This window comes from Platichthys flesus, chromosome 15 (assembly GCF_949316205.1).
Source record: "Platichthys flesus chromosome 15, fPlaFle2.1, whole genome shotgun sequence".
Lineage (NCBI taxonomy): Eukaryota > Metazoa > Chordata > Actinopteri > Pleuronectiformes > Pleuronectidae > Platichthys > Platichthys flesus.
In genome coordinates, this window is record NC_084959.1 from 5,336,904 (window position 1) to 5,364,088 (window position 27,185).

At 41.2% G+C, this 27,185-nt stretch overlaps 5 protein-coding genes across 6 annotated transcripts; 1 reads left to right on the forward strand and 4 right to left on the reverse strand.

The window, feature by feature from the left end:
• Positions 1-535: 535 nt before the first annotated feature.
• On the reverse strand, positions 536-4,122 carry crcp (calcitonin gene-related peptide-receptor component protein). Of its 2 annotated transcripts, none has more exons than XM_062406828.1 (6): positions 4,029-4,122; positions 3,159-3,195; positions 2,951-3,049; positions 2,758-2,852; positions 2,215-2,272; positions 536-1,639 (listed from the first exon to the last, which is right to left on the reverse strand). In XM_062406828.1, the coding sequence occupies exons 1-6, from the start codon at positions 4,034-4,036 to the stop codon at positions 1,502-1,504; spliced, it is 435 nt and encodes a 144-aa protein (XP_062262812.1). In that variant the 5' UTR covers positions 4,037-4,122; the 3' UTR covers positions 536-1,501. The 2 variants fall into 2 exon arrangements, with proteins under 2 accessions (XP_062262812.1, XP_062262813.1); XM_062406829.1 differs by lacking the exon at positions 4,029-4,122 and adding an exon at positions 3,287-4,022.
• Positions 4,123-4,953: 831 nt separating this feature from the next.
• On the reverse strand, positions 4,954-10,955 carry LOC133969901 (serine protease FAM111A-like). The gene is made up of 4 exons (XM_062406611.1): positions 10,095-10,955; positions 8,039-8,114; positions 7,855-7,917; positions 4,954-7,553 (listed from the first exon to the last, which is right to left on the reverse strand). The coding sequence occupies exons 2-4, from the start codon at positions 8,075-8,077 to the stop codon at positions 5,832-5,834; spliced, it is 1,824 nt and encodes a 607-aa protein (XP_062262595.1). The 5' UTR covers positions 8,078-8,114; positions 10,095-10,955; the 3' UTR covers positions 4,954-5,831.
• Positions 10,956-10,982: 27 nt separating this feature from the next.
• Positions 10,983-14,816, reverse strand: LOC133969902 (serine protease FAM111A-like). Its single transcript, XM_062406612.1, has 3 exons — positions 14,674-14,816; positions 13,842-13,917; positions 10,983-13,700 (listed from the first exon to the last, which is right to left on the reverse strand). The coding sequence occupies exons 2-3, from the start codon at positions 13,878-13,880 to the stop codon at positions 12,120-12,122; spliced, it is 1,620 nt and encodes a 539-aa protein (XP_062262596.1). The 5' UTR covers positions 13,881-13,917; positions 14,674-14,816; the 3' UTR covers positions 10,983-12,119.
• Positions 14,817-15,136: 320 nt separating this feature from the next.
• Positions 15,137-20,613, forward strand: asl (argininosuccinate lyase). The gene is made up of 16 exons (XM_062405560.1): positions 15,137-15,346; positions 15,449-15,643; positions 16,634-16,717; positions 17,432-17,488; positions 17,610-17,707; positions 17,800-17,877; positions 18,001-18,078; positions 18,159-18,211; positions 18,474-18,536; positions 18,640-18,754; positions 19,007-19,091; positions 19,278-19,337; positions 19,426-19,509; positions 19,781-19,861; positions 19,947-20,053; positions 20,225-20,613. The coding sequence occupies exons 1-16, from the start codon at positions 15,332-15,334 to the stop codon at positions 20,382-20,384; spliced, it is 1,413 nt and encodes a 470-aa protein (XP_062261544.1). The 5' UTR covers positions 15,137-15,331; the 3' UTR covers positions 20,385-20,613.
• An 84-nt stretch (positions 20,614-20,697) lies between these two features.
• ca4c (carbonic anhydrase IV c) lies at positions 20,698-26,790 on the reverse strand. Its single transcript, XM_062405561.1, has 8 exons — positions 26,608-26,790; positions 24,599-24,646; positions 24,224-24,388; positions 23,669-23,814; positions 23,008-23,100; positions 22,845-22,911; positions 22,571-22,734; positions 20,698-22,259 (listed from the first exon to the last, which is right to left on the reverse strand). The coding sequence occupies exons 1-8, from the start codon at positions 26,666-26,668 to the stop codon at positions 22,071-22,073; spliced, it is 933 nt and encodes a 310-aa protein (XP_062261545.1). The 5' UTR covers positions 26,669-26,790; the 3' UTR covers positions 20,698-22,070.
• Positions 26,791-27,185: the final 395 nt, after the last annotated feature.

Consider the following 27,185-nt stretch of genomic DNA (forward strand, 5'->3'; position numbering starts at 1 on the left):
ACGTTAACAGGAAACACAAGTCAGGTAAACAATTCTAACCAACACATCCTTCTTCTGCTACTTCACAACATCCCAGCAGAGAATACACAAGCTGATTGTGGGTATGTGTATCAGTCTATATTATATACTGCGTAATCTCTGAGTGGCTACAGTAATAATGTGTATTAAGTAAATGACTACAATAGTGTGACTACCACTCAAACAGCAAATAGAATGACCAACATGTTGTTTATATAGTTTGCCACTGGTGCTTTCTACCTTCACTGACTTACTGTAACGCAGAGAGAAGAAACACTGCAAAGAATTCAGTAGAAGTGTGGTAGTGACACCAGTAGCAGCAGTTCTTCAGTCTGTTAAGCTGCACCACATGAGAACCAGAAGTACCTTTTTCATTTGTTCCTTAGCACGACAACATTCACAAAACATCTGCTAAAATTGGTGTGAATGTGCTTTCTATCATTCACAGCTGTTAGGTTTCATTTTGATACAGAGGGAAAATGTCAGCTTTTTAAAGTTTAAAAAAAAGAGAACAGCGTTTGAACCCATCACCTCTCGGTCCCAACTGTTTACTTATTACATAGCCATTGCAATAAGACTTATGCAGATTTAATTTCGACTGACATATGATATATTACAGCTTTTGAAATCATAAAGCAACAAAGAATAAAAAAAACACTTAAAGGGGGGCCCATATTTTACACATTCTGGGATTTAAAGCGTAATCGCAGGTCTCGAACATTAACGTTCTTTGGAGGAACGTGCACTGACACATTCTCTTCCTTGCATCTCTCCACGCGACAATGTTTCTTCAGTGTGGTTAGTCTTTGGTAGCTAACATGCTGCTAGCTCAGCAACATGTCTGCTTGGTGTCGCGTTCGGTGTGGAGGGGTGGTGGTGCCGACTGGGAGTGGGGTGGTGGGTTCGGAGGCTGGACTGGTACCGGCTGCGTGGGGCTGAGAGACGAGTGTGAACCCGGATGACATCATACAGGGGAGGAATTACGAAATGATACGTTCAGATAACCCAATTCTTCGAATGAAAAAGTCCGCGGAGTGACTGTTTTCATACTGTGAAGCCACCTACTGACCCCTTCAAGGCATTACGGATAGTAAAAGCTCAGAAAATGTATTTGACACAATATGGGCTCTTTAATAGCAGATTGTCTCTGCCAAAATATGATCTGCTGTGAAATACAAATCAGACAAGTCAGGAGCAAAACAAGTCAGTGTTCAAAAACCTGTACTCATGAAAGTGTGCACATTTGGGATCTGAATTCAGCTGTATGTACACAACACTGAGTAAATGATGACAATGTGCGTATTTTCACCTTAATTTGAATCCTTCAATGAGGGATTTAAGTGATAACCATGTACTGTGAGCCACGGCCAGGCAGCCACTCTGCATCCACTTGGTCAGGACGTTCTTCAGTTCAAGAAGTGATGCAAAAAAAAGCAACCACTCCAATTCTTCACCTGTGGGTCATTTCTGGACTTTCACAGCGTCATGACTGTTCATCCATCTCTGCCTCTGCTGGTGCAGCATTCAGCTGTTCAGGGTCACCGGGTAGAATGTCTGCTACCGTCTGGATGAGCTCCTCGATCTGCTCCTCTGACAAACGCTCTTCACTCTCCTCTACCATCTGCACACAAACAGAAAATTAAAAAGGTAGGGTCAGTGCGTTGTTTCTGAAACGTTTATGGTCTTATTTGTCGAAATGCTCTTCACTTCCCGATAGCCATCAATGATTAAAGACGTCTGAAAGGAAACAAAGAAAAAGACCCAGTGTCTGTGGGACCTCGCGGGACTGGCTCTTACTGTATCAAATGATGTGCTGTGTGCACCCTGCCTGTGCACTCACCGTGCATGACTGGACTCTTCACAAGCAGGAGAGACTCTCACCGCTGATGCAGAGACTCAAGTTAGTGAGTGAGTCACGGACAAGTCGGCTTCGAGCAGTTGTCAGGTGATGTGCGTCAATGTGTTTAGCAGGCGTAACAGTGACATACTTTCAAAGTGTATCCTGCTCTCACTGGTTTTTCCATAACTATCAGAGTCTGCTAATACAAATTGTGCATCGCTAAAGAATCATTAAAATGAATCCTTTATATTTTACAATAGTCTTCTAGCAAATCATTATTCAAAGTGGACACTTGAAGTGATAAACATGTCAAGAATTAACACTAGTAATTGATGACAGTTAAGAAAAACACTCACCAGCTGAATTTCCACTGCGGTCTGCGGCCGGTGGTTCAGTAGCTGCAGTTTCTCAGCCCTGAAGACAAAGATTGGAAACAATGCCATCAGTGTGTATGTGGTATAAAGACACACATATCAAATTGCTGTATATCTTAAGTATGTTATGTATCTTAAAAGGTTCAGTGTGTAAGATTTATGTGAAAGGCATCTATTGGCAGAAATTGAATATAAAATAATCCTAGTGATGTTTTCACGAGTGTGTTTCATATTAAACGTAAGAATTGTTGTTTTCTTTACCCTAGATTTATATTTAAATACTTTATATTTACATCAGGAGCGTGTCCTCTCTACGGAGGCTGCCATGTTTTTTACAGTAGCCCAGACTGGACAAACTGAACACCTTTTGAGTTTTTAAGACAACTGAAGCTACCACAGGTTCTATGTCATGCTTGGAAGGGGAGGGTGAGGCGAGGGCTGTTCAGCTGCAACATGTGGTTTAACCACTAGATGTCACTTAATTCTACACACTGAACCTTTAGGTATCAGAGAGATCCTACTGACTTGGTGAGTTTATGAGGCATCATGGTGGTGAGGAACTCTTGGACCACCTCTGGGCTCTGTCTGCTGCAGGGCGTATTCGACAGGTGCTTGAGCGTCTGTGTGGAAAAAGCAAAGGAAACTTGTGTTAATGTGACACGACATGGACACCGAGCAGGATGAGGTCCCTGAAGCAAAGGAGAGGACGTTAGCCGACCTCATACATGATGGTGTTCAAGTTCTGCTGCCCAGAGCTGTTCTTGCTCTTCCCGCTCTCCTTCCTTTGTTCCTTCAGGTCTGTCAGGAGTTTGAACACCTGAGAAACACACATACAGACCAAATTTGAAGTGACACAGAAGTATTTTCATCTCGTGACTGGACAGTGCAAAACGACCCAACGAGACAGAACACATGAACTCACTCACCTCATAGTTACTGAGCATGGCAGCGTTGGCGTTTTTCCTGAAAAGAAGACAAATGTATGAGCAGAAAAGTTAACGGGTGACCTTAAAATAACAACAAATTACGTAATCTCAGATATCAACTTCCTCACTCAGTCCTTGTTCAGTGAGCAGCACTAGCTCAGGTGTTAGTTTGGTCCCTTGTGGACACATGAGCCTCCTGTGGTTGCTGAAACAACTTTAACAACTGCATTAAAAGTAATAAAAATAAGACTAATTGAAAGTGATGTGGACATCGGTTAGTGTCATAGTCACTTTTCTTTTCCATTTAAATTATTTTAATAATAATAATAATTTCTTCAGTAATATTATCTCTTTGTACCTTTAGCTGTTAGGTCCCTGTTGATCAGACAGGTTAATCAACAGAATGGTAAAAACGCTTCTAACATTTTCCCCTGAAAGCACAAACACACATTAGAAACCAGACACACAACATTTACCAGAACACTGACACAGAAAACTGTTTTAATAATTTCATTTTCTGTCGATGACAAATGGATTTCAACTGATTTTAAGAAGCTAAGTCCCCCCTATGTTGTTTATTAATCATTTTTCTGACCACAAATACACAACCAGGAAACAGCAGCATTATTCCAATAGCTTTTTCTTCTTCTTCTTCTTCTTCTTGTTATCGTGTATTTACTTTTAAGGAGAGAAGCCTGAACATGGCTAACAGCGGTTGTGACATTAAACTCTCGTTTACCCACAAACTGAAGTTTTGTTCCCTTCAACCTGCAGCGTTTGACTAAAGCTTGAGTATTAAACAAACACACAGCCGAACATACATGTAGGCCTCGTGCATATCGAGTAATATTCAATAGATACAAATCTTACACTTCCATTTTGACAGCCCCGTGTTTTCTGGTTCCTTGTACAAAAGCGTCCGTGTAGAAAATGTCGACAGCGTCAAACGTTCCGCCGGCACCAAGTTGTCCTCTTCATAGATATATATATCTTTGGTCCTCTTCTTCTTCTTCTTCGTCTTCTTCTTCTTCTTCTTCTTCTTCTTCTTCTTCTTCGTGAACCACAGTATTTTCTGCTCCTTTAAAACATTTTCAAGACATTAATCCCTTCGAGAGGAATTTTAAGACCTTTATCTCTCTGCTGAAAAAAACACGATGTCATTTTTATTTGTTTGCTTTTGAGAACATTCATGTAATTAATATCTTTGCAGATGGATTTTTACAAAAAAGCAGATTACCAAAAAACTCAGTTGTACTTCAGTGTGTATAAATATTCTCTTCACTGCTTTATGATCTGATTCTGTTCACTGTTAAATGCCATATTTGGTGTGTTAAGTGTCTTTGTACTTAATGGGCGGCTGTGGCTGAGGGGTAGAGTGGTCGTCCTCCAACCTGAAGGTTGGCGGTTTGATCCCCAGTCTGAACCATCTGCATGCCGAAGTTTCCTTGGGCAAGATGCTGAACCCTGAATGGCCCCCATAGAATAACAAAGTGCTAGGATAGATGCACTGTATGAATGTGTGTGTGATTGGGTGAATGTGAAACTGCACTGTAAAGCGCTTTGAGTGGTCATCAAGACTAGAAAAGCGCTATACAAATCCATTTACCATGTACACTTCAGTAAAGTATTTTCTTCTCCTTCTTTCAGTGGAATTTTTTTCTGTGTATTTTTTCAAAATGTGGTTTATTCTAGGATGTGGACATGTAAGAAAACCTTGTTGTGGATTCAGATCACAACAACTAAAGAACAAAGATTGAACTTGTGGACAACAGGAACTGAAGAAACAATTCACAGAGGTATTTTATGTTTTATTCAGCAAAGATTAAAAGAATACATAGAAAAATCTAAACAAATACTACACAGTGCAGGAGAGGCAGAAACCCCAATGGGCAAGTTTTAACCCGAAATATTGTTAGAACATCAAAACATTTGAAAATACAAAAAATAACCATGCAGAAAAAACTATGTTAGTCAGCAAAGAAATAATAACATTTATATCCCAGTTAAAAACAACCCCTTACACTTATATCTATACAAGGGATGTGTGCAGTGATGTGGACGAGATCTTTGACCTTTCATTCATACTTTCATATAGCTGTTAAAGAAAATACATTTATTTTAAATGACGACCAGAACTCACACAAGAAAGAATATAACTGAAGCCCCATCCCTCCATCATTGTGATTTTCTTACAGCTTAATAAGTAAAATAATCCCCCAGTTTGGACAAGGTACGATCCTTCCAATTATCTGGTCAATGGAACTTTCCAAAACTACTCATTTGATATAGAACTACAAAATACAGCAAACGCACACAAATTGCGTTACATTGAAAAACAAATGGTTAAATCGAAAATCTGAAAGACACAAGGTTTAAAAACATGACGATGGATTATTGTAGCTCATACTATGATAGTTGTCTTAAAAAAAAGAAAGTTTGTTTTTCACATGAACAAAATACAACCTCAACAAAAACGTATTTGAAGCTAAAAATCACCACTCCCTTTACCAAAAAGTGATTACTGTTACTTTATAATTCTAAACCAGCATCAGTTGGATCCCTCTACAACTCCCTGCCTTTCCTTATGAGAGTCCTGATCTATGAAAACAGATTCGCTCACTGGTCACTGACTGTCTTTTGTCAGTAGGTCACACTGTACTTGTCTGTGTACATTTAACAAGTGTCCATTGGGACAGGTTCCTCTTTGTCACAGAATTCAAAGAACTCCTTAAAAGTCTCGTCAGCCTCTTTTTTTCCCACCAACTGGATTTTGATGCGTTCAAGGATGTCAGACAAAGGATAGCCGAACTCGATCACACTCTTTATTGTACCTGTTTTTTCGTCTTTGTAAGGATACCCTCCTGAATGCATCGCCAAAACGTTGCAGTCCTTATCAAAGACAGGAGAGCCAGACGACCCTTCATAAAAAGAAGTTTTGTATGTACGAAAATGTTTGCAACGCATAACAGATGATGCCACACCTTCAAAGAAACGATCAGTAATCAATTTGGTGTTGTCTTGATTTTTGACCCAGCTCTTCTCCACAACCTGGTTTTGTTTTTCTGGTGCAATACTCAAGCATGGATCTATTCTTTTCACTCCACCATCAGGGTGACCGATGATGCAAACACCATGGCTTTGGTTAACGTATCCACATTTATTTAACAGACTGTTAGGCAAGTTCACACCAGCCCTGAGCTTTAACAAAGCCCAGTCATACACGTCCTTAGTGTATTCAAAGCCAGCGACCTTCTCTACTTCTACTTCTGCAACTGAATCCTGTTCTCTCTCCATCTGATTCAGACTCTCATAAGAGAAATGGACAGTGACCTTATTACTAAGCTTCTTTAAACTCTCATTATAAGCGTCTTTGACCACATGGGCATTTGTGAGGACAAACCTGTCAAATAGGATAAAGCCACTTCCTGCTGCCCTCCCGTTTATTCTAACCTGACAAACCGAATTACTGAAACCCATCAGTTTCTTCATTGTTTTCACTTCTGTGCACGCCTGAGCATTCTTTCCAAACTCGACACTCATGATTTTCGTCATAGGAAAGGTCTTATCCCCATCCCGAAAGGGAGCCGTTTTCTTCCATTTCATAAAATTTTCAATCTGTGAAGAGAGGTGACTCCTCATTTCTGCTGATATAGGCAATGGGGTTGGTTCTGCTGCCGTGTGACCACTTGTGTCGGTATTGGCATTTACTGACTGCTCTGAAGGATCCTGGGTTTCTTCAGCTTCAGGTCTCTGAGACTCAGCTGACTGTACAAAATCCTCTTCAAGACTGCTAGGCTGACTGTCTGGTAGATTTTTGACCTCAGTGATTGTGTACGTTTTGCCACCTAGGTCATCCACCAGATTGGACTTGTTCACGACCAAGTCGTCAGTAGAGAGCACGCATTTCTTTTTGAATACAATATCCAGAAATCGTGCATCTCGTCTCAGAGCTTGCTTTACCGTTTCCCCTTTATACGCGAAAACGGTCATTTCGTCAACACCGATATCGTTTTTTAGGTCTGGGTTCTTCAAGATGCGTTTTACACCCTTCCCCCCCGTCACCCGTACATGAAACAACACAACTTCATCAGATGAGCCCTTTCGTCTGACATGAGCAGAGCCAACAGCAGTTTTTCCTTGCGTGTTTACAGCTTTGATAAACTTGACCTCTAAACACTCATCTTTAATTAAGCTGCATGGAAAGTGTGAACAAATAGCTTTCCCATTCCTGAGAAGTATAAGCTCTTTGCCTTTGTTCTTTTTAGCTATTCCCTCAAAAAATGGGTTCCTTTTCAGTGAGTCCTCCACAGTTCCGGCTCGGTTGCAGGACACAAATGTGGTTTTCTGTTCCACTGATTTCCAACTGAAAGAATGGGTTGGATGTAGTTTCTCTTCCTATAGGAATGACAAATAATCCATATTTAAGTGAATCGCAGGAGAATAATTTCATCAAATTTAAACAAGACCACTGTGTCTCAATTCAGGGACTGCCTCCTTCTATCCCAGAACTCATTGTGAGTCAGTGACGATACTGTTTTTTCAAAGAGGTAGTGGATACACTCCCCTGACTTGAGACACAGCTATTGACTGATCATCTAAAACATGGCTGAGTGAGATGGAAGTGAGCACCAACACAGACTGAACCTAACGTTAAATGATACAGAAGAATAAAACATGTGTATTTTACAAGACAAACCTTTTTAACAAGAGGTGGTTTACCAGATGAACTCTCTTCCTCTTTCAGAGCATCTGATTTATTCTTGAGATAAGAGAGAAAATATTATTAATATTATATGTTTATAATATTATAACTTTCAAAATATAGTTTTGAAACAACTTGAATTTGGTGTACTTTTTATTACACAGGACACAATCAGTACCTCAAAACTTTTGTCCATTGGTTCCAACTTAGGTTCCATTTTCACCAAGTGGTTTCCAGCTGAATTAGGATCTTATCTACAGGAAGGGAAAACAATAATGATTGATTTCAAATAACTTAGAATATTAAAAAATCCTCTTCTTACTTTGCCACAAAGCAAAACTGGAAACAAATCTAAATAAATACTTACCATCATAAATGAATAAAAGCAAGTTATAAAATATGATTAAATAAAAGTTAACACATATCTACACAGGAATTGTAGATAGTCATTCAATTAAATCAATCAAATTGTATTTGTATAGGCCATATTCACAAATCACAATTTTGTCTTTAGGGCTTTAATAGGGTGTGATGTCCATGGGGATCCCTCTCCCAGGACGGACAGAAGTGCAATAGATGTAATGTCTAAAGGAGAACATCATCAGGATAAAGGTTTTAGCAGTATTGATAAGGGTAAACATTTTTGAAGGATAGCAGAAGGTCAATGAATTTATGGATTATTGTCAGTAATGGTCAAGTATCAGAGGAAAGATACTATGTATCAAGCAGTCCTGCTGCAGGTATGGTCTATGGTCAGCAGCAAGCAAGATCATGATCCACCATCAAAATCGGATGCCACTTTAATCCTAAGTCATTGTCCACTGCCGCCAGTTAGGATCCATCATCAGCTGCCGTCCACCACCATTAACAGATGCCAACATGATAAAGGTTCCGCCATTATTATTACGATCAGCCAGCACGATACAGAATCCGCCATTCTGGATCCACCATTACGATCTCTGATACACGATCCACAGATCGATATCCATGGTGTAGATAGTAATGAAATAGATAAGTGGGATTCACATCTTGTTGGCAAAACTCATGTTCAGAATTATTTTACAGTAGCGCCACCAAACACCAAAATCAAAAATAAGTTCAACAGTCTGGTTTGCTTTAGTAGACGAACAAACTGTTGTTGGGACCTGTTATTTGTGAACTACAGCTCGGCCCCAAGGGGGGGGCGTTATCTTGGGAGTGGCCAATCCCCATTTTGGAAGCACGCTGACTCACACAGACACACACACATGCATACTCAGATACACATCTTTATATATTAAGCACACCGTTAGTAATTTGTGGTTTTATACTTTATTATCTTCATAATAAATGTTTTCTTTCACAAATGTGCTTTCATTAATGTTGCATAAGTGCATTTTGCTAACCTCTGCACTGTCAAGAACTCTATATCCTTCAACTTAGCTAACTATCTATATGGTAATTTTTGTAATAGTTTTTAATTTGATAGTTAATCAGAGTTCCAAATTTACTTTAGTAAGTACTTTTGTGAGACTTAATCAATAAATCTGCTATATCTTCCCCTTAATTTGAAGGGTGGTCCCCCGATGTAACTTTAATTAATGAAAGTTATTATTTAATATATATAATTTTAATATTAATATTCAATATTTTATTTTGATAACCAAATTTATTGAATGTCGAAAGTCACACCATTTTATGGTAACACGTTTAATCCATTATTGCACAACACTGTGCACTCCCAGGAACTTTGGCTTGTCCTCTGAAGTTAGCACAAAAACAAAACTTGTTTTTCTACCTGTGGATCGCTCTGTCCTTTTTATCAATCGATATTGGATAATTCGAATAAAGAACAATTTTAATCAGAGAATAGTTTTTTCAAACAAAGCTCAGTGTCCAGCAACCAATTCAGAAATCAGGAAATTCTCTTGAGTCGGATTAAATAAACCTGATTTGCAGATTCAAATGGGACAGAATAAGATGACCAGTTGGCTGGACATTGCCCACGCCGGCCCACTTCTAGATCCAGGTCATATTGTTGTGATTATACTTATTATACCAAGACATGGTTGAATTTCCTATTGTGACGTGTTCTGGAAAATTTCTCAACCCTAAATCCACTGTTTGAAAAGTTTCCTACTGCAAATTTCTTATTCCAACCCCCCCCCCCCGATCTAATCAGTCTAGATCCAGGCCTGATCTTTACTTTGACAGTATTTTTAAATCTGAATAATTCATCGAAAACAGCTACTTACAGTCTCTCCTGGTTCTTTGTGCTGAATCACAGAGGTGTGTACGTGTCAAACGTCTTCCGCGAATGAAACTTTCAACAGATCCGCCTCTTATTATGTACCTTGTCACTCAGATCATAATAACTAAAGAACAAAGCTCTCAAAATATCTCCACCTGTTGATCAATCTGTGTCACTGCAGACAAGCACAAACTAGGAACAGGCTCGTGGTGGATGAGACAGTGTTAGATACTGATTTTAAATTGTTGAATCTTTCCTTTAACATACAACAGGAAATTAAGAAACCATAAAAAAATACACAGAATAATGACAAACAATAATACATAGTGCAGGAAAGGCAGAAAACTCTAAGTAAAGTTAACTATTGGAATGCAACCCGGGTCATGTCTCTCAACTTTTGGAGTTGTTAAAGCCTCAACTGAAATATTGTTAAAATATCACAAAACTAGAAAATACAGAAATATCCATGCAGAGAAATAATAACTATGATAATCAGCAAAGAAATAATTACATTTATATCCCAGTTAAAAACACAAAACACACACTAATATCTATACAAAAGATGTGTGCAGTGATATGGACAAGTGTAGTTTCACCAACAGACATCAATTGAGACAGAAAAGGTCAGATTATGTTATTTAACTCAGATTTCGATCTTTGACCTTTCATTCATACATTTATTTAGCTGATTAAAGAAAATACCTTCATGTTAAAGGGGACATATTATGCCCATTTTACAAGAGTTGATATGGTTCCTTTGGGTCTTAATGAAATGTCTAACATATTTTGGTCAAAATACCACAAGGATCATTTAAAACAGCACCTTTTGACCATGTCTAAAACAGCCCTCCTCAGATTGACCTGTTTTGAGTGCCCCGCCCCCCTCACCCCCGGTGACCCTGGCTGCGAGAGCCCCAGCTCCCCAGCGCAGCCCCACAGTGGGAGCAGTGGGAGCCTGAGCTGGCACAGCAGTGGCACCTTCCACAGTGTTGAGTCAACGTTTAGCGGTGTCCCTGGGGTCCCTTATTTATGCGGCCACTTAAATGTCTGACGGGTAGCAGCAGCGAGCTAACGCTAACGTTAGCCCGGCTATCGTTAGCTCGCTCGTCCAAGGCCATGTAGCGAGAACCCTACATGGTCATGGTGGGACTATGATGTTTATTTCGGTCGTAATCCCATTCGACGCACTCGTTTCTGAAATAGGGGAACCACAACAAATCGTGGGAGTTGTTTTTTTCCAGAGTTTTTGGGACGGTAGACATGCCAGATACCCAAATTAACGTGTAAAAGCCCAAAAAAGTGGAATTTTCATAATAAGTCCCCTTTAAATGACGACCAAAACTCATACAAGAAAAATAAAATAATTGAAGCCCCACCCGTACATCATTGTCATTTTCTTACAGAGTAATTAAGTAAAAGAATCCCCCAGTTTGGACCAGGTACGATCCTTCCAATTATCTGGTCAAGGACCTTTCCACAACAGAAACCGACTCATTTCATATAGAACGACAAAATACAGCAAATAAACACAAAATGCTTCACATTTAAAAACAAATGGTTAAATCAGAAATCTAAAAGACACAAAGTTAAAAAACATGACGATGGAGATTTGTAGCTCATATAATGATAGTTGAGTTTAAAAAAAACATGTTTGTTTTTCACAAGAACAAAACACAGCCTCAACAAAAACAAGTATTTGCAATCAGGGTAAAAATCACTGCTCCCTTTATCCAAAAAGTGATTAATGTTACTTTATTATTATAAACCAGCATCAGTTTGATCCCTCTAAAACTCCCTGCCTTTCCTTACGAGAGTCCTGATCTATGAAAACAGATTCGCTCACTGGTCACTGACTGTCTTTTGTCAGCAGGTCGCACTGTACTTGTCTGTGTACATTTATTAAGTGTCCTTTGGGACAGGTTCCTCATTTTGACAGAAGAATTAAAAAAACTCCCTTTAATTGTCATCATCCACTGGTCTGCGTACAACAGCTTTGAATGCTTTGAGGTTTCTACTCTCAACCAGTTTCTTAACAGTACTCATCGTCTTCATGCAGCTCTGACCAAATGATATATTGCTGCTCCCGAAAGTCTATGTGGTCAAAGATGTCAAACAAAGGATAGCCATACTCTATCACACTCTTTCTTGTCTCTGTTTTGTTCTCTCTGTACGTAAACTCGCCTGAATGCATTGCTATAATGTTGAAGTCCTTATCAAAGACAGGAGCGCCAGACAACCCTTCATTAAAACAAGTTTTGTGAGGCTCAACAGATTCTGCCACACTTTCAAAGTAACGCGGAGTAATCAATTTAGTTTTGTCGTGATAAATGAGGCTGCTCTTCTTCACATCCTGGTTCTGGTTTTCAGGTGCAATACTCAAGCATGGATCTATTTTTTTCACTCCACCATCAGTGTGCCCGATGATGCAAACACCAGTGCTTTGGTTAGCCTCTGAAAAAGTATTGTTCAGAGCAGGAGGCAAGTTCACACCAGCCCTGAGCTTTAACAAAGCCCAGTCATACATCTTCTCAGGACAGTATTCAAAGAAAGCGACCTCCTCTACTTCTACGTCAACTGAATCCTGTCCACTCTCCATCTGATATTGACTCTCATAAGAGAAATGGACAATGACCTTGGTATTAAGCTCCTTTTCACTGTCATTATAAACGTCTTTGACCACATGGGCATTTGTGAGGACAGACCGTTCAAATAGGAGAAAGCCACTGCCTAGTGCCCTCCCGTTTATTATAACCTGACAAACCGAATTACTGAAACCCATCAGTTCCTTCTTTAATTTCCATTCTCTGCATGTCTGAGCATTTTTTTCATACTCCACATGCAAGATTTCCGTTATAGGAAGGGTATTATCCCCAAACGGAACAGTTTTCTCCCCATTTATAAAATTCTCAAACTGTGAAGAGAGGTAAGTCCTCACTGTTTCTGAGCTGTGCACTGAGGTTGGTTCTGCTGCCGTGTGACCACTTGTGTCGGTATTGTCATTCACTGACTGCTCTGAAGGATCCTGCTTTTCTTCAGCGTCCTCTGTGATTGTGTAAATTTTGCCACCTAGGTCATCCACCAGATTGGACATGTCCACGACAAAGTCATCAGTAGAGAGCATGCATTTCTTTTCGAATACAATATCCAGAAATCGAGAATCTCGTCTCAGAGCTTGCTCTACCGTTTCCCCTTTATACGCGAAAAGGGTCATTTCGTGAACCTCGTTTTTTAAGTCTGGGTTCTTCAAGATGTACCTTACACCCTCCCCCCCCATCACCCGTACATGAAACAACACAATTTCATCAGATGAGCCCTTTCGTCTGACATGAGCAGAGCCATCAGCTTTTTTCCCTGGCGTGTTTACAGCTTTGATAAACTTGACAGTTAAACACTCATCTTTAATTAAGCTGCATGGAAAGTGTGAACAAATAGCCTTCCCATTCCTGAGAAGAACAAGCTCTTTGCCTTGGTTCTTTTTAGCTATTCCCTCAAATTGTGGATTCCTTTTCAGTGAGTCCTCCACAGTTCCAGCTCTGTTGCAGGAGAATAATGTGGGTTTCTTCCCTTTAAATGTCCACTTGAAAGAATGGGTTGGATGTGGTTTCTCTTCCTATAGGAATGAAAAATAATCCATATTTAAGTGAATCATGGGAGAATATTTTCATCCGATTTAAGCAAGACCACTGTGTCTCAATTCAGGGGCTGCCTCCTTCAAAGTAATGCTTTTCATTACACAGGACACAATCAGTACCTCAAAACTTTTGTCCATTGGTTCCGATTTAGGTTCCATTCTTATCACGTGGTTTTCAGCTGAATTAGGATCTTATCTACAGGAAGGCAAAACAAGAATGATTGAGAATATCATCAATCATCGATCATCTCCTCACTCTGCCACAAAGCAAAATTGTAATCAAATCAAAATAAATACTTACCATCATAAATGAGTTAAAGGAAATATAGAATATAATAAAATAAAAGTTAACACATATCTACACAGGAATTGTAGATATTGTGTTATGTGTCATTCATTTAAAATATGTTAAAAAAACAAGTTCAACAGCCTGGTTTGCTTTATTAGATAAACAAACTGTGCACTCCCAGAAATGTTTGCTTGTCCTCTGAAGACACCAAAAACAAAACTTGTTTTTCCACCTGTTGATTGTTCTGTCCTTCTTATCAATTGATATTGGATAATTCGAATAAAGATCAATTTTAATCAGAGAATATCTTTTTCAAACACAGCCGTGTGTCTAGCAACTAATTCAGAAATCAGGAAATTCTGTTGAGTCGAATTATATGACCCTGAATTGCAGATTCAAATGGGACAGAATAAAGATGACCAGTTGGCTGGACATTACCCATGATAATCAACTATGATTATTTTTATAATACCAAGACTTTGTAGAATTTCCTAATGTGATGTATTCTGGAAAACCTCTCAACCCTAAGTCCACTGTGTGAAAAGTTTCCTACTGCAAATTTATTAATCCACACCCCTCGATCTAAGCAGTCTAGATCCGGGCCTGAACTTTACTTTGATAGTATTTTTAAATCTGATAATTCATCGTCAAACAGCTACTTACAGTCTCTCCTGGTTCTTTGTGCTGAGTCACCGAGGTGTGTACGTGTCAAACTTCTTCCGCGAATGAGACTTTCAACAGCTCCTCCTCCCATTATATACCTCATGTCACTCAGATGGGAAGGTGCCTAAGCCAGATGGAGTATTCGGACGCAGCCCGGGTCATGACACTCAGATGGGAAGGTTCCTAACCCAAATGGAGTATTCGGACGCAGCCCGGGTCATGACACTCAGATGGGAAGGTTCTTAACCCAAATGGAGTATTCGGACAAAGCCCTGGTCATGTCACTCAGATGGGAAGGTGCCTAAGCCAGATGGAGTATTGGGACGCAGCCCGGGTCATGACACTCAGATGGGAAGGTTCCTAACCCAAATGGAGTATTCGGACGCAGCCCTGGTCATTTCACTCAGATGAGAGTGTTCCTAAGCCAGATCGAGTATTGGGACGCAGCCCTGGTCATTTCACTCAGATGGGAAGGTTCCTAACCCAAATGGAGTATTGGGACGCAGCCCTGGTCATGGCACTCAGATGGGAAGTTTCCCAAGAGAAATGGAGTATTGGGACGCAGCCTCCGCTTCAGCGCGTCAGTCGGTGACGTCACGGCAAAGCGTGTTTACATCTGGCTCATATTTAACAGCTCGAGTCTCCACTGGCAGTAAACATGGCCGCCACAGAGGTAACGTCTGTCCGCCGCTACCCGGGCGAAGCTAACGCTCAGCTAACAGGTACATGTGAAGCGCTCCGTGTTGACCGAGTCTCTGTGTCTCTGTTTCCGCAGGGAAGCAAGCTGTGGGGGGGTCGCTTCGTGGGAGACACCGACCCAGTCATGGAGAAGTTCAACGCGTCCATCGCGTATGACCAGAGGATGTGGGACGCTGATGTCCGAGGGAGCAAGGCGTACGCGCGGGCTCTGGAGAAGGCAGAGCTGCTCACCGCCGAAGAGGTGAAGCAGATCCTGCCCGGGCTGGAGCAGGTAAACTCCCCGGAGAAAACGCACATACACCCCGCCGCAGGGCGTTCCCTCCCCGCTGGATGAATGGGGAGGGTGTCCCTGGCTGTCCCTCCAGTGTGGATTACTGTAACAGCTGAAAATGTGCCTCTATGCTGCTGAACAATATCATGTTGATTTGATGTTATAGTGGACATCTGTGGAGGCTGAGCCTGGGACCATAGGACCATTGGGCCTGGGACCAGGTTCTTGTGAATAGAGTTTTGGCGATACCGTTCTCCATCCATCCATAAAATACAGTTTGTCCACATGAGGGTCGACATAACGACATAACATCATACAGAAACAAACGACATAACGACACAGGGACAAACAACATAACAACCTGCAGGGACAAAGGACACAGGGACAAAGACTACTCACACTCACTTTAGACATTTCCAGACAAGAACAATAAAGCAGGAGATTTTCCACTCAGTCACAACAACACAGAAACCTCTGGCGTGGTCCAGCACGCAGAGGCAGGACCGGACCACCAGAAGATCTCCTGACATTCGAGTCTGTGTGTACGACACAGCTTGATCATCCTGACACATTTTGTTTGTTTGTTTCATTTGTGCGTCTGTCGCATGTTATGATCTTCATCAACCCACCCAGGATATCCTAGTGTTTTCTCACGTAATCATAACAGTAGATGCGGGATGTGGGATTTTTTTTAAGATATAAACGTAAAAGCATTGTTTATTCTGTAAAATAAAAGGTTTCTTAATGAAGGTTTTAATACATAAACACCATTACAGATATGTCTGTGATGATAAAGTTAAGGGATTATTGTTTATTGTTTTTATTTTATAATCGAACAAATGTGGGTTATTTCCATATCTTTCTAACTAATAAGCATATATACATAAAGGAGACCTATATTTATATGTAAGAACAAGTCCATATGATACAAACGCTTGATACAAATTGATTTATATATAGAAGTACGTAAAAATGTTTCGTTCTTTTCAGATTTCTGAAGAGTGGTCTAAAGGTGTTTTTGTTATTAAACCTGGAGATGAAGATATTCATACTGCCAACGAGCGTAGACTGAAGGTGAGTGTCACTAACTCTGCACGAGGGATTTCTAACAACCAGGCCTCCTGTTTGTTATTGTGATATCGAAGTCAGACAATCAGGAACACATACAATCGTACTGGTGATGGACCAGTCTAAGCAATAAGCTTTCAGAGTAAAACAGAAACAAGTAAGAAAGACAGCCACAACTAAAAAATAAATAACCGAAATATAATTTGACTCTGGCTGAAGAATTGTATGTAAAAGTAAAATATCATGATCTTGGTTTTCTAACCTGCCAGAATATTTAAATCAACTGACTTGTATTTTCTGTATTGCACCAGTACTGTATTTTATTTTGAGACAATCGCATACATCAGACTACAGTGCATTTAGCCACTAGAGCACCAAGTTTATTCCTGTTAGAATCACATAAAAACTACAATGCTCCACTTACATAAACAGTAAAAACTATAAAACTATATTTTGAAAGAAGATCGTGTATTTTTGTTCATTCCCTCAACATAAAGACAAGATTCACAAATTGAATGTTTTATATATGTGTGGGGTTTGGTAGAAACCAGTACCAGCCTCTATGAAAACCTCACCCAGATATAACAGGGGAAATTGTAACCGGGAGAGACTAACACAATCTTGCTTTAGCTCTTTTTATTGTAATTTACCTTGAAAACTTGAAAAACCTGATGGTTGTGATAAGAGATGTCATAGTTCTGTGATTGGTTGTTTTCTCAGGAGCTGATTGGTGCTCCGGCGGGGAAGCTGCACACTGGCAGGAGCAGAAATGACCAGGTTTGTCTTCTTAGGGTTAAAATTCAACTGACTGAGAGATCCATCTGGGTTTCAGTCGCTGAGTTGTTTCAAAGGAAGGAGTAGCCCTTGAGGCCGTGCTCTCTGTGTTTTGGTTGATCAGGTGGTGACTGACATGAGGCTGTGGCTGCGAGACGCCATCTCAACCCTCACGGAAGATGCCCTCCAGATGATCTCTACCATGGTGGAGCGGGCTGCAGTGTAAGCTTCCAACACACAGTCTCACGTGCAACCACTCACTCCTGCTGGCACCTGCGCCCTCTTGAAGTTTGTCCCCTCTCTCTGCCCCTCAGAGAAATCAACGTCCTGTTTCCCGGTTACACCCACATGCAAAGAGCTCAGCCAATCAGGTGGAGTCACTGGATTCTAAGGTGACCTTCACACAGAGAAACTTGCTGTGCAGTGCACGTCTCCTGCTTTTATACCAAATATATCATATGTTGCTCAACGTCAGCCTCCTTATTCTGTCTCCCCACATTTGAACCGCTCCTCAGTCACGCTGTTGCTCTGAGCAGAGATGTCGACCGGCTTCAGGAGATCAGGAGAAGAGTTAATATTTTACCTCTTGGAAGGTACACAGTGAGCACACACTCATCTGACACTGACTTCCACACGCAGACATGATGGGTTAATAAGAACGTTTCTTTACTAGCGGTGCCATCGCTGGAACGCCGTTTGACATCGACAGGGAGTTACTGCAGAAAGGTCAGGCCACTTTGCCAAAACAATAACCACAGAGTTTAAGGCTTAACAACTCTATAACGTATATTTTATACATCAAATGACAATGTGCAACTTCAAATAGCTTTATGGGAAGTATTAGATAATTATCAAACAGAAGAGACATGGCTCTTTAAAAGGGGATTACATGTCAATGCTTGTTTGTTTTCCGTTGCCTCTAAGTGGTCAAAAAACAAATCAATGTTGCAAGTTAATAAAAATACAACTTCTTCTTCTGAATCTGCAGAGTTAGAGTTTGAGGACATCAGTCTAAACAGTATGGACGCCACGGGCCAAAGAGACTTTGTTGGTAAGTAAACCACAAGGCAAGCAGCCGTGCTTGACATGTTGAGATGGCGTTACCTCTGCCTGAGTTGTCTAATGTTTGTGTTTCCTTGTGTGTGTTTCTTTAGTGGAGTTCTTGTTCTGGGCTTCGTTGTGTGTGACCCACCTCAGTAAGATGGCGGAGGACTTGCTGCTGTACAGCACAAAGGAGTTCTCCTTCATCACACTGTCGGACGCCTACAGGTCAGTTGGCATTTTATGTGCCATCCGTAAAGTACCGAAAAATACGACCTCCACCAACAGGGTTCATATTTTCATCGCTGTTTGTCTGTCTAGTAGAAGGATCATGCAAAAAACGACTAAAGCGATTTTATGTAATTTAAGTGAAAGATTGACTGTATTTGTGTTTTCCCTCCGTGTGTACCACTTTTCCGTGTTCCCTGTGTTTGTCCTCACCCTCACCTACGTTTTGTATCTGTGTGTTTGTGTGTGTAGCACAGGCAGCAGTCTGATGCCCCAGAAGAAGAACGCCGACAGTCTGGAGCTGATCAGGAGCAAAGCAGGTCGTGTCTTTGGCCAGGTAAGACTAAACATAGAAGTTCCTGAAGACACCTTGTTACGAGGTCACGTTCTCATTAGCGTTTGTTAGCTAGCAGGATTTCGCTTAAACTCTTAACCAATTTCCATAATTAGGTTCTTAACTGCTTTCTCGTTAAATTTGTTTAACGTTTTTGCATTTGTTGAACCAGGCTTGTCTGTGTTTCAGTGTGCAGGGTTCATGATGACGCTGAAGGGCCTGCCCAGCACCTACAACAAAGACCTGCAGGTGGGAAAGTGTGTTTTTGTGCGTCTTTCGCTTCATGGGAAGAACTTTGTTTCTGAACATTGTCTTTGTGTTTGTTGTCCCTCTACAGGAGGATAAGGAGGCCATGTTTGACTGCTATGATACTGTGCATGCTGTGCTGCAGGTGACGACTGGAGTCATGTCAACTCTCAAGGTCTGAGATTCACTGTTAATCATTTTGAAAAAACAACTACACCAAGCATTGGCTTCTCAGTTTTGCTGGGTCTCTGGAGTCTGCGTATCCGTAGCAGGGTTAATGTTTAAATGTAAACGTAGTACAATGGACTTGGAATAACACTCGGACTGTAACAGTGTTTTTTTTAGTCACGGTTCAAACCCTACGTTTTCTACAAAAATAATGCTGAAGATTTCTGAGACAAACTGACTATGATTTAGTTTCCAATGAGGTTTCTTTTGTGTTTCAGATCAACCAGAGTGTGATGGAAGCAGCCCTCAGTCCTGACATGTTGGCTACAGATCTGGCCTACTACCTTGTGAGGAAGGGGGTGAGAACTTGAGAGATAGGTTGTGATTTTGTGTGATGATTTGTTTTTGTGCTACTCTGTGTTACGCTGTTACTTTGTGTTGCAGATGCCATTCAGAGAGGCCCATGGCGTCTCTGGTAAAGCTGTGTTTATGGCTGAGTCCAAAAATATTGCACTGAACCAACTCACTGTGGAAGACCTGAGTGCTCTTAGGTGATTGTCTCTCTGTTACTCATACACAAGAGCAACCTATAAGCATTTGGAAAAATATATATATTTAAAATATGTACTTTCTTTCTCTCCGGTCTACCATGCAGCCATGATTTTTTTTCCAGTGTTCTCCCTGTTCTTTTTCCTGATGTGTGTATCTGCTCTGTCATGTAGCCCGCTGTTTGGAAGCGACGTGTCCTCTGTGTGGGACTACAGGAGCAGCGTGGAGCAGTACAGCGCCCCCGGAGGCACAGCCAAGAGTAGCGTCCTTGCACAGGTGGAACACCTGAGGAACTGGATCAAGAAACTGAAAACAGTGACCTCGACCAAGTAACACCTTGAATATTTGAATCGGGTTTACTGATAATACGATAATGAAGTATTAGACTGAGGTCAGGAAGAATTAGAAACCACGTTGCCTTTCAAACACTCACCCTTCTTCTTTTTAAGCAACCGTATTGACAGAGGAGTCAGTTGATCAGGCACAGACAGCAAATGTTACAAAGGACCTGACTCGTGTAAACATATTCGACAAATAAGGAATAAATGTTACTTGTGTTTTACAGCTTTATCTGTCATTGGGTACCCATCAAATGGTTTCCTGTGTAGATCCACAGAGACACATACACATGCACATGATGGTGTTGTTTAATGGTTCAGAAAGGATCTGTGTTTTTTTTTATAGCAGAGAAATTGGTATAAAATGATTCATTAAATGTAATAGTTTAACATTATGGGTCTGAATAAGGTACAACTTCAAGGAGTGATCACTTTGAGATTCTGCTGATATTCAATCCGTTATTGGTTTTATCCCTGAAACGCCCAGTCACTGTGTATATATATAACAGGTTGCTCTGGCCATTTACAGTTTTTATAGTAAATCTGGTGCCACATTTCTCTACCGCACTCAAAGAAATTAAATAATACGCAGGAGCAGAGAATAAATAGTTTGTCCGCAAAGAATCACAGATATTTATTCACATCTAGAACTTATTCAGTTTTCTGACAAATAAACCAATTTAAAACAATATACTCTGACTGGCTCGAGAGGAGATCCACATATCAAGTAGCTACAAGACCGTGTGCTGCAAAGCGAGAAGCTGTGTTATATTATCTGATTTAATTATTGACATTAAGATATTTCGCTCAAAATCACCAAGTGAACCTCGGGGTGGTGCGTGCCCCGAGGGAAAGTCCTGGAGTCCGGGCAGTAGGTTCATGGTCTCGGATGCATGACAGACAAAATTAACATTCTTTAAAAACATCTATTATGTAACTGCACATTAAGTGTTAGTGAATTTACCGCTGCTAAATCAAACCAAATTTATTCCTACTAGATAATCTTATCTTACTAGACAGCAAATGTTTGCAGGGAAAATAACAGCAAACAAAACATTAACTCTGCCCAATCATTTCTGACACTCCCTCCAACATGGACTGTAAATAAAGATGGACGACATGACAGCTTCACGAAAGTGAGGCCAACGCGTCTTGATGGGGCGCCTCAATGTTAGAAGATGGTAAACGGAACTTAGTAATTCAAGGGTTAGAGATAAAGGTGGAGATTGTGGCACCTTGTACAGACTGTAAAGCTAATTGTGTATTTATCACATATATGTTCAAGTGTTGATGTTTCTGATAAGGATGGTTTTTAATTAGTAATTTGATTCTGCAAAAACAGGGGGAAACATCATGATTGGTCGAGCGCTGGAATTCGCTGGACCTACCCCTGATTACTGATCGATCTGGCTTCAAATGAAATCAGCACGAGATGGGTGGGCGGCGGGGGGGGGGGGTTCCTAACGAGAATGTTTTGGCTTCATTTCTGGATTTGAGGAAGTGAGAACATGTCGTCCATCTTTATTTACAACTTAGTAGTGTGTAGATATTCAGTAGCATTCATTTAGTTTGATGAATAAACATGCGCACTGACAGTTTGCTGCTACACTAACACACAGGTAAAAAGTTCCCTTTACACACACACTAACTTCTGAGATCACCAGGTGTTTAATGTGCTGAGTCAGACTATCTGACCCGCTGTCATGAGCACAGCTGAGAGGACACAGAACCACGCGCCTGTCGGAGCGGCGGCGGCGGCGGCGGCCATGGAGCGGTACACGACTCTGCCGTCCAGAGGCTGCGTGGGTCTGAAGATGTCCGTCATGGGCTGTCCGGTCCAGAACTGACACTGCTGAACTACTGCATCCAGCTGGAGGGACGAATAGAAACAAGTTTACCTCACCACAGACTTTTGGCTTTTTAACTTTGCAGAATGTCTGCATACAATTAGTACCAGTAAACATAATCAATCTGATGTCTAATTTAATCTAACAAACCATCGATCTAACAAGGCCAGATCCAACACTTACTTCTCCTGAGATAGAAAGAGTTGTCTTATTTAGTGCATGTTGCCTGTTGCCTGGGTATCTATACTTCCTATAGTCACTTTGTGAACACACTACACACTCACACACACACATGGAGTTAACACTGTAACTGTACCAAGTGACACTTGCTCACCTGACGGCTGCTGATGGACAGGGTCCTGTGAAACACCGACCAGGCCACTGCCTGCTCGCACCCTGGAGTAGTCATGGAGCCCACATAGCGGTAGTAACTGTGCAGGTCCTTCTCAGACGGGATAATGTCACTGAGGCGAAAGTTTGGGATCACTGTGCTGCTGCCTTAACACAGAGCGGACGTGTCAGATTAGGTCAAGTCAGGAATTTGGTCAAATTGTGCGATTGAGTGAAAAATGGATCAAGTTTCCCACATGTGACTTCCCAGCTCCTACCGTTGTGTTGCACTCGGCCCAGAGCAGTTATCACCGTGTTCAAACTAGGATGGTCGTCTGCTGTTTCCTGTGAGGAGAGGGTCAGCACTGTGACACAACCCTGAACCGTGTGAAAGTTAAAACATGTAGAAAGCAGAGGTCGACCTCATCCCAAGCCCATTACCTCAAACAGGAAGGCGAGCAGAGCGATACCCGCCATGTCGTGTTCGGCCTCTGCCAGAGAACCGTACGGCTCCTTGATGTGGACTATATGCAGCTGAACAGAGAGAGGGGGACAAGCCTGTAGAGTGACTGTCTGTAGTACAGTCTGTAGAACAGTCTGTAGTTTTCATATTGTGTCAGATTAATAAATAATGAGCAGTTGTAATATGACTACAATAAAAAGCTGTATTCCACCATCCCTCCAGACTAATATACCAATAGTGGTGAGTAGCTCCTACAGTAAAATATATTGACTTTTCACTTTAATTATTTATGGGATATCGATTTAATACTTTATAAATGCAGAGTTCTATATAACTCATGTTACACTGCAGCACTGTGAAGATAGACGTGCAAATTGCCTCAGGCTGCACACGCTGAAAATGAGTTGAATATATTTATCAGATAAATAAAAGAAAATAATCCACTTTACTTAAAGGAAACTTTCCCATTGAAACACAGCTTAACCACCAGTCTGAGAAATGTCCTCATGATAAACATGTTTAATTAAATTCAACTCAAACAATAATACATGTCACTGTTAATGGCCTCCACTCAAGTACATCTGCTCTCTCAGTTCCTGGTGCATGTCACTGTCTGATGCTGTCTCGTGAGGGCTGTACCTCCATGGGGAATCGCTCTCCGTCGATGGTGTGCTCTGATCCAGGTCTGCCATTCCCCCCCCAGTGGAAGTGAAACTGGGCCGCTCTGTAGTGACCGGGGAGAGCGCCTCCTGTCAGCCGCACCGACTGTGGCAGGTGAAAGTGAGCTGCAGGGAGGAGACAAGTCAACAGGCACCTTTTCAGAAACTCAGTTGCCCTCCCATGTGGGCAAATCCCACGTAATGGAATGATGGGACTTGGGTGATCTGCTGTTGTTAACCAGATCGGGGGCACAAACAGGCCACAGCAATATATGTGAATTAGTTTTGAGCTATTCAGGCCACTGTAGGCTCACATCCGGATTACACCGGCCTAGAGCACCATATGTTTGCCAAAAAAGGACCCGCATTTGTTTTGGACTTTAGAATGTACTATTTTTATTTTATTTTTACGTTGGGCAACTTTAGGCTCCATCTTCTTGGGCCAGAAGTGCTGGAGCGATGCCAGAAGTGTCCCAAATCCAAATCCTGTCTGTTTTGTCTATTAAGGAGGATAAAGCAAACTTTTTTTAATTACCTGAGTGCCCTTTGTTTTCCACCGTAATGTTGATTACGTCGGTGTGGCCAATGAAGTTGAATGGTGGCAAGGCGCTGTTGAAGTGCACCTTACTGGTCACGATGTTGATTGGTGACTGACGTAACCCTCCACAGCTGGGAAACTGAGCTGCCCAGTGGATGGGGTCTGAACGATACAAACAGAAGAGGCCACAAAATCAAATCTTGGACCGGACCACCTGAGTGTTAGCTCGCGGACTGGCTCAGCTTGTGGTTTTCCAGTGGAACCAGTCTGAGTTGAGCAGGAACGCACCCTCTCTACATTCAGGGTTAAACTTAAAAAGTTGCTCTTTGAATGAAGCTTAGGTGAGCAGCCCAATATCCAGGTCTTACTTACCTCTGCATGTGTCATCACAGGAGTACTGGCTCTGGTAGCACCACTGACCTGCAGGGAACACACAGACAGACAGTGTGTTCTTGAGGAGGCTCTCTGCACTTAATCGTTTCTCACATTCACGCTCTATTGGCCACAATGGGTTTGTTTTCCCAAGTCAGCGATTTCAGTTGATGTGCTTATGTGTTATGTGCTGTGCAGTTGGACTTTGAGAAGGCAGAGCGGGTAAAGCACACATGCATACACATACACATAAACACACACACACACACACACATATGATCCAAGAAATGGTAATTTCTCACATTAGTAATCCTGCCCTTCAGTTGTCTTTTATGCTTAATTATATAAAGATGATCGGAAAGCAGCTTTATTAAGAAGCTTTATGTACCTAAACCAGATGTTGTACAAATACTGAAATATATAATACTGGGACTGACAATTTTCCACCATTGACCGTACATAAAGATGACATAAGTGAAGCCACATCATCTTGATCGCCCTCTGGTGGCTGGCTGCAGTTCAAGTCAACGTTGCAGATGGGACATGGACCTGTCTAAACAGTTTGTTAAATAAATTTGTCTCAATGATTGGGTTTTTTTTTTCAGTCCCCTCAATATGATGTGTTCTTTCCTCCAAATCCATGAATTATTATCTGAGAAAACAATGAAAATGCTGCAAAACGATTTTTTTTAAATTCTGGGATCCTCTCCTTCGTCTGGATCTGATTTTGCACCAGAATGTAATTTGTGATTCCCTGACCCATATCACATCCTTCCACTTAGTTAAGGTGTTGTTGTGTAAAGAAAGAAGCCACCCTGATTATTTGATCAAGTCTCTTTGTTGTGTTGTGATTACTCTGATTTGTTTTCAGTGGGAAGTGAACGTCTGGCTCAGAAATAAACAAAGAACCACTTCACTGGCTTCACACTACTGAACACATCCATCCAACAGGTGCTGGGGAAGTCACTTGTGAGTCTTGGGCTGTGGTTGTGTATTGTATTCACTGATGTGAATGGAGCTCCGGTGTGTGACTCCACTGTGGGAATGAGCAGTGCGACAGAGAACCATTTAGCTAATATAGGAACGCAGATTAACCCCACAATGCCGTGCTTTGAGAGGGGACATCAGTTCTCACCAGCTGAGAACAATGCACATCAGGTGGAGGTTGGCTTTACTCCACCTGGCTCCCGCACCTGTGCCAAACCCATTTGTGCGGAAAAAGGCACGAATACACAGACTTTATTCTCTTATTTTAAATCATCCCCTCTTCTTTTCTTTATGTTTCCTCGTTGATTCCCAATGAGCCAAAACCTGAAAGAATTTCACTTCTTGAATGAATCTGTTTATATTTCTCTTCAGAAGCTGTAGAAGCTCTGTGAATGAATTTAAATCTGTTTTTAGCAAACGTTAGATATTACTTCATAATTGCAATTACTGACTCAAGGTATTACTATGTCCAATTGAAATTAGCAACGGCGATCAATAACTTTTACAGATTAATCGATCAAGAGAAAACCAGTTGATCTATTTTAATAAAACATTTCAACCTCTCAGTTAAGCAGAATTTGCTGCTTTTATGTTTTGAGACATTTTCCACAGGTTTTTTTTGTTGACAAACCAATTGATAGATTTATTGAGAAATTCACCTGCAGAAAAAGAAATGTCGGTTCAAAAATATTCTTGTTGACTAATCCCACAATTGTCCAGAAGCAAACATGAGAAAAATACTGAAGTCAGGGATAATGTGAATATCTTTGTGCTGCAGATATTTAATTGTTTTCTTTTCTACTGTGTTCATTATATTGTTTTCACGGTATGTTCTTGGTTTTCACGGTGTGTTCTCCAGCTGAAAGGCTTTTCCAGCTTTACAAGTCACATTCACAAAGACCTAACTGAACAAAATGTTGCAACAATCTCTTCATTATTGATAAATTCAAGTATAAAACCTGAAATAAGCAGCAGGATGTGTGTGCATTGCAGAGGTGTGTGCGTAAGTGTGTGTGTCCTACCTGTCGACGGAGAGAGGAGCGAAAGCAGAGTCAGGAGGTAGAATGTAAAACCCATGATCATGAGCAGCACAATGACCAGAGACTGAATTTCAAACTGCCTTCACATTCTGACCCTTCAGCATTTGAGGGTGGGAGGGAAACTTCTATGAGGAGTTGTGTGTGTCTGTGTGTGTGTACTTGTGACGTGTGAGTCTTTGTGAGACCAATTTGAGCAGATGCGGAGCGAGGACTTTTTGGCCTCACCCTTTTGTTTGAGGGTAAAGACTCAGTTTGGTGGTTTGGGGTAAAATCCGGTTAATATTAGATCAAGGATCTGGGTCAGAAGTACAAGGTTTTGTGTGTGTGGTCCCGGTATTATGTTGTGGGGACATAATACTGTTGTCACATTATGGGGACTTGTTTTCGTTATGGGATCTTAATTGTTGTCCCCAAAAGGAAGACAAGTCCCCATAATGTGATTGTTAAAACAGTGAGGCTAAGGTTCCACCTAGGTTAAAGTTAGTTTACGGTTAGTTAAGTTTAGGGTTAAACAAGTAATAACTATGATTAAGGTTAGAGTAAGTGTCCTTGAAATCATT